We start from the raw sequence: 5,891 nt of genomic DNA on the forward strand, positions 1-5,891 counted from the left end.
AGCAAGCAACATACAACAGAGACCATATATCCACAGGATGGAGCAGACCCAGTAGAAGCAGTGTGATGCCATCAACAGAGACATCATTAGTCCCATGACATTAGAGAGATGAATTGTCCTTCCACTCATGTTCCCTATGGGAACTGCCTCTCCACACTTCTTCCTTAAATGAGTTTCAGGTTTTGGGGGGAAATATTTTATTGCCAGTTTTCTTACTATTCCGTTTTATTAAATGCCTTTGCTTAGAATTGTTTCCTTTGACTAAATGAGATAATTGGAAAGGATTTAAAGATATAGTCCTTATAAGCCGTGGATATAGAAACAGAGAATACCTTGAACCTTTGGATCACCTTGTCTGGGGCACTCACTGTGGAGGTTGTGATATCCCAAAGTACCACTCTGGGCTTCCCCATCAAGTAGGTTCTGGGAATGCTGAAGAGTAGGTCAAGTAGGCTTGACTGGGGGAAAGGTCTGAATTGGTACTCAAAGCCAGGGGATTACATGTCCCACATGGCAAAGCCCAGAAATTTTTAAAGAACCAGGGCAGTGACTATTGTCTCTGTCTGACCAGGGTGAGGTGAAAGGAAGTACATGTCAATCCCTCATTCCTTGGGACAAGTGTCATTGACTGCCTGGAAGTCTGGCCAAAACTGCAGCAATTCCTGGGGCTTAAACTGGTGAACCAGGGCAAGTTGATGGAAAGCACAGTGTTCATATTCCTGACGGACTGTCAAGAAGGTATCAGGAGGAGCAGGTGTCGGTTGTACTCCTAGCTCCTGGATGCACAATCCAATAAATACATCCTCCAAGTAGATGGGCTTGAGTCTCTGGGCTACAGTCAGAACCCTAAGGGCCAGAGAGACAGACAGCACATAGCCTGGGCCCCCACAGTACACAGGATACTTTTCTTGGGGGTACAGCTCAGGGGGCATGTACCACTTGTCTTCCAGGCTCCGCTGGGGCTCTGAGTCAGTATAGATGTGACCTGTGATAAAGTTTGGCTGAGGGGGTTGATCAGGGTGCAGCACCTCATGTACCAGGAAGCTAGGGTTTAAGAAGACATCATTATCTACCTTAAGTACATAGCGTGCAGTGGGACAGTACTGGGCCATCCACTCCAGCCCCATGAGGACCTTGAGAGTCAAATTGCGGTATGTATCCAGGAAGCCTACCTGGAGGAGATCCCCGTGTTCCCTGTCCTCCTCTTCTAGGAGGACCCGAATTTCTTGAGCAAAGATGGGTCGGGGAAGGCCAAGAACAAAGAGGCGGCAGATGACCACACCAGGAATCAAGGTCTCATTGCCCCATGTTTGTCTGATGATTTGGCGCACCCCTACTTCCTGGGGCTGGGTCATCACTAGCATGAGCAGGAAAGGGGCTCCTCTGGGACCCTTACACTTGTCAGGATGATTGATCAGGAAGGGGTAGGGATAAGGATAATTCAGATCCAAAGGGTGTGGGGTCCAAGCCTGCCACTCAAACTTCCTCAAAGAGATCTTTGGGGATGGAGGCCTCAGATTCGTTGAAGATGTCCAGGATTCTAGAAACTGACCCACCAGCAATACCAGCAGTCCCAAGAAAACTGTGCCTAGCAGAGCCCCCAGTACCAGCCGTTGCCTTATTAACTTCATGGTGCCAACGTCCTAGGCAGAGAGGAATAAGAGTTCAAGTCAATGATGAGTACAAGGTTACACATCACCCTGCCCAGATCCCCATGTTCCTTTAAGGCAAGCTGTTTTCTGGTGCAAGGGACCTGGATTTGTAAATGTGGGAGCACTAAGAGAGATAAGAGCAGGGGAAAAGGGAAGGAAGGCCCTTCTTTGTGCCAGGACAGCCACCAACTTGGTCCTGTGCCAGCAGAGGGAAAGAGGCAGGGGAGAAGGACTGAGGAGCCTGCGTTGTGTAAGGGAAAGAGTCCCAGATCCCAGTCCCAGCTGTACCACTGATTTGTTATATGGCTTTGATCAAGTCATTTTCCCTCTTGGGACTTTAGATTTCCCCATACGTGAAATGAAGCTATTAAAATAGATTATGTCTAAGATATCCTCCACCCCCTGACTATAGTTTTGTGAGAGAAAAGGAGTGAAGATCAGAAGAGATCCAGAGTGCCTGTTTGGGAACAGTTAGAGTATTGCCACAGCTGGTTGTGCCAAAGCTGTTGGGCAGGTGAAGGGCTATACTGGGAACTGTGTTGTGAAGAATAGAAATTATGGGTAGAATTTGTCTTAGTTTCCTAGAAGGAGTACAGTCTTGCTGAATTCTTCCGTGTCTAATGACCTGATCCTTCCTTCTCAGTATCAGCCAGTACCCCAACCCCAGAGCCCTAGGGAAATGGGTTCACTCCTGGAACACAGGATCTGGATCCAGAATTCTGGTCCTAAAAAGTCCAAAGTCTATCCTAGGAAAGACCTTCTTTCTACTCTTTCCTGCCCTGACCCCATTCCAAAACCTCATTTTCCTTTCTCAGGGCGATAGAAGCCAGATTCTTGAATTATTGCTATTAGAGACCAGGAAAGGCCTAAGATGGGACTCTAGATTCTAAATCTGCCTCAGACACTTTCTAGCTTCCTGACCCTGGGCAAGTCACTTAACCTCCATTGCCTAGACCTTATCACTCTTCTTCTGCCTAGGAACCAATACATGGTATTGATTCTAAGGCAGAGGTAAGGGTTCCAAATTAAATTAAAAAAAAAAAAAGATCAGGAAGGTCCCTGCCATACACCCTTGGTCCCTAGCCCCAGAATCTCAGCTTTCCTTCAGGTTTAAGGGAGACAGCTTCAGTGACAGGCAAATAGCAAATTGTTGGTAAATGCTCCTTGAATTAAATTCTTCCCCTGAGAAATCCAGGGGACTGGCTTGGGGACAGTCTCTAAGCTTCCTCTCCCACATTTCCCTCCCTTGATCTCCCCTCCCCTATAGCCCAGATGGATTGAGGTCCTCACCCTCTGCTCTGGCTGAGTCCTGGAATTCAGTGGCACAGGAGGACAACTCAGAGGGAATGACAGACACCTGGTCAAGGAGGTACAAATATGGGAGGAGTGTACCAGTGGGAAGGGGAGGGCACCTGCCTGGCAGTGTAACTTAATCGAAGTATTGGGTGGGGCAAATCACCCAGGCAATAGGGAAGGATGGCCAGTTTGGCCCTGCCTATAACTCTACTGCTTAGATATCTTAGGTGAGAAACTCTGGCCATCAGCAATTAAGCAACCCAGATATAGGAACCCAGTTTCCAGCAAAAGGTACCCCTGGGAGTGTAGGGGGTGGGTTAAGAGAGGGACTTGGTGGCTTTATCAGGACCAACCACAAAGGAAAGCTGGAGGGGCACAGGATAGAGAACTCTGATAATGGCTCACATTTTTATGTTTTAGGGTTTTTTACATTTTTTTCTGTGACAGTTTTGACATTGGGCCCCCATCAGGAGCCCTTTGATTGTGTTATTTGTTACTCTACCTTAAGCCTGCAGAAAGACATTGTGCTCCTATATTAACTTTCCTGTGAGGAAGTACCTTTCAGCCTCTGAATTGCCCACCAATTGGCATCAGTCCAATCGAAAATTGGTTTCTCTCTGGTTTATGCCCTATGTGGTCCCTTCCTAGGTGAATGCCTTATCTTTACTGGCCATCAGAAGATAATCCAACTACGAATGCTTGTGCTCTTCATTCCCATCCCCATCAGCTGTCCCCACCCCACTAAGGGCAGAGGACAAGCTGCTACATAGAAGACCATGGATTAATGGCTCACTGACCAAGTCAGAAATTAATCTAGAGGATGGAATGGAGTATTGCTCAAAATGTCGATGTTAGAGAGAGAATTTGCAAGGTTTGTGTTTGCCCAACAACTGGCTGAATTATCAGGGGTTTCTAGAAGAGAATTCTGGTTTGTAGGGATACCTTTGGCCTCTTCCACTTGGCAGAGACCTTCCAATTCAATTAAACAAACATTCCTAAAATTCCTACTATGTTCAAGGTATGGAGATGTAGTGCTGGGCACTGAGAGTTCAAAGATACACATGAAATAGTTCCCTCCCTCAAGAAACTGATGCCCAGTGCCTGGTACATAGTAGGCACTTCATGTATGTTGACTGATTGATTGATGTCCTACTTAGTGATGGACTACAACATGAATATCAGTAAATATTATACAGGAGAAATTGAGGGAGGAGAGAAGAATGACTGCCAGGTAGGGGATCAGGGAAGGTTTCTTAGAGGAGGCGGTTCCTGAGCTGAGCCTTGAAGGGAATCAATATTCTTGAAAGGAAAAGAAGAGATGGGAATGTATTATATCCTTGGGTAGATTTGTCTTTTTTCTTTGTAACAATAATAATATTAATGATAATAACAGCATTTATATAACTTTTTAAGATTTGCAAAGCTCTTTACAAACATTTTCTGATTTTATCCTCCCCCAAACCCTGGGAGGTTAATGTAATAATTATCCCTATTTTACAGATGAGGTTAACAGGTTAAGTGACTTGAGCAAGGTCACATAGCAATGCCTGAGGTCAGATTTGAGCTCAACTCCTCCTGATTCCAGGTCCTACACTCTAGTCATTGTGCCCCCTAGCTGTACTTATTTCCATGCCCTATAATTTCCACTTATGTGGGGCCAGTCGTACCAAAGAACGTGGGTGAGAAGGGGGAAGAAGTCACTGGAAATTATTCAGTACTGTGAATCCATTGGGGCTGTTGCAAAAGGTTGTTAAAGACTGTTAATCATACTGTTTTAGACATCTTATTAGAGCAGCCCACTAGGAAACCACACTGGGCATCCAGTACAGCCCCAAAAAGCACAGTGGAGAAAGAACACACATCATGAAGCTAACCATGCACAGTTGGAAGGGTGGGGGTGGAGGGGTGGCTTCACTCTGCCTAGAACAAAGATCTGGGAGATTCCATTCATCTCTCTCCCAATTGGCTGTGTTGGATATCATTGTTGTCTTATTCCACTCTGTATTTGCTTCTCTGCCTGGTTTTAACTCCAAGGAACAAGTGGCTCCTGCATCATGTACCTCCTGGTGTCTCCCCGTTCCAGCTTTCCTGCCTCCTCTTGTTTCATTTCCTCCATTAAATTATAAGTTCCTTCAGGGCAAGGACTATCTTTCTTCTTATTAATTGTGTCCCCACCGCTTAGCACAGTGCCTGGCACATAGTGGGAACTTAAGAAATGTTTGTTGGATTTATTGTTAGCTTTATCTGACCACTGTAGTCATGTTGTGGGGTGCTGGAGGTGAACCCCCAGGGGTTCAGGAAGGGTACCTTTTGCAAGAATGCAAGACTCCAAAACTTAGCTTAAAGATAAAAGAGAAATTAATTAATTTAGAAAGTAATGTTGAGAATGGCCAAGAGGATAGCAAGATGGAACAGCAAGATGGGGAGCCATTCCTTGGGAGGACAGCATGGATGGAAAAGCTGTCCTCCACATGACATCAATTCTGGGGATTTTATACAAATTTATCTTTTTTACAACAATGGAGACATGACTCTGTGCCACGGTGAAAACGTGACTCTAGTGTGGTAAACACTCAGTCATTCGATGGGGGGCGGGGTTGGTCATCTGGCACATAGTGGGTCTGCCTAGAGACATAGGGGGTGATCCTCATACTTTAGGGGACAGATGGATGTCTGAGATACAACTTGATATCAAGGAGGTGTATCTCTCTGTCCATCTAAAGGACTATCCAAGGAGAATAATTCTTTCAGGGTCTTATAGGAGTTATCAGATGTTTTGGATTAGTAGTCACAATGATAGAAGGGAGCAAAGGAATTTCCCTGATTACAGTTTGCCTGGGTTTTCGGGGTATGATGCCCATGCCAGTCAGATTTGTGAGAACCTAGGTGAGGAAGCAGTGGAAAACAACAGGTGATTGTCCAGAGGGAAAAGACTGAGACACT

At 45.7% G+C, this 5,891-nt stretch overlaps 1 protein-coding gene across 1 annotated transcript; it reads right to left on the reverse strand.

Annotated features, from left to right (window-relative positions):
- Positions 1–602: 602 nt before the first annotated feature.
- On the reverse strand, positions 603–1,631 carry LOC123256323 (beta-1,3-galactosyltransferase 2-like). The gene has a single exon (XM_044684968.1). The coding sequence runs from the start codon at positions 1,629–1,631 to the stop codon at positions 603–605; it is 1,029 nt and encodes a 342-aa protein (XP_044540903.1).
- Between the last annotated feature and the right edge of the window lie 4,260 nt (positions 1,632–5,891).

This window comes from Gracilinanus agilis, chromosome 1 (assembly GCF_016433145.1).
Source record: "Gracilinanus agilis isolate LMUSP501 chromosome 1, AgileGrace, whole genome shotgun sequence".
NCBI lineage: Eukaryota > Metazoa > Chordata > Mammalia > Didelphimorphia > Didelphidae > Gracilinanus > Gracilinanus agilis.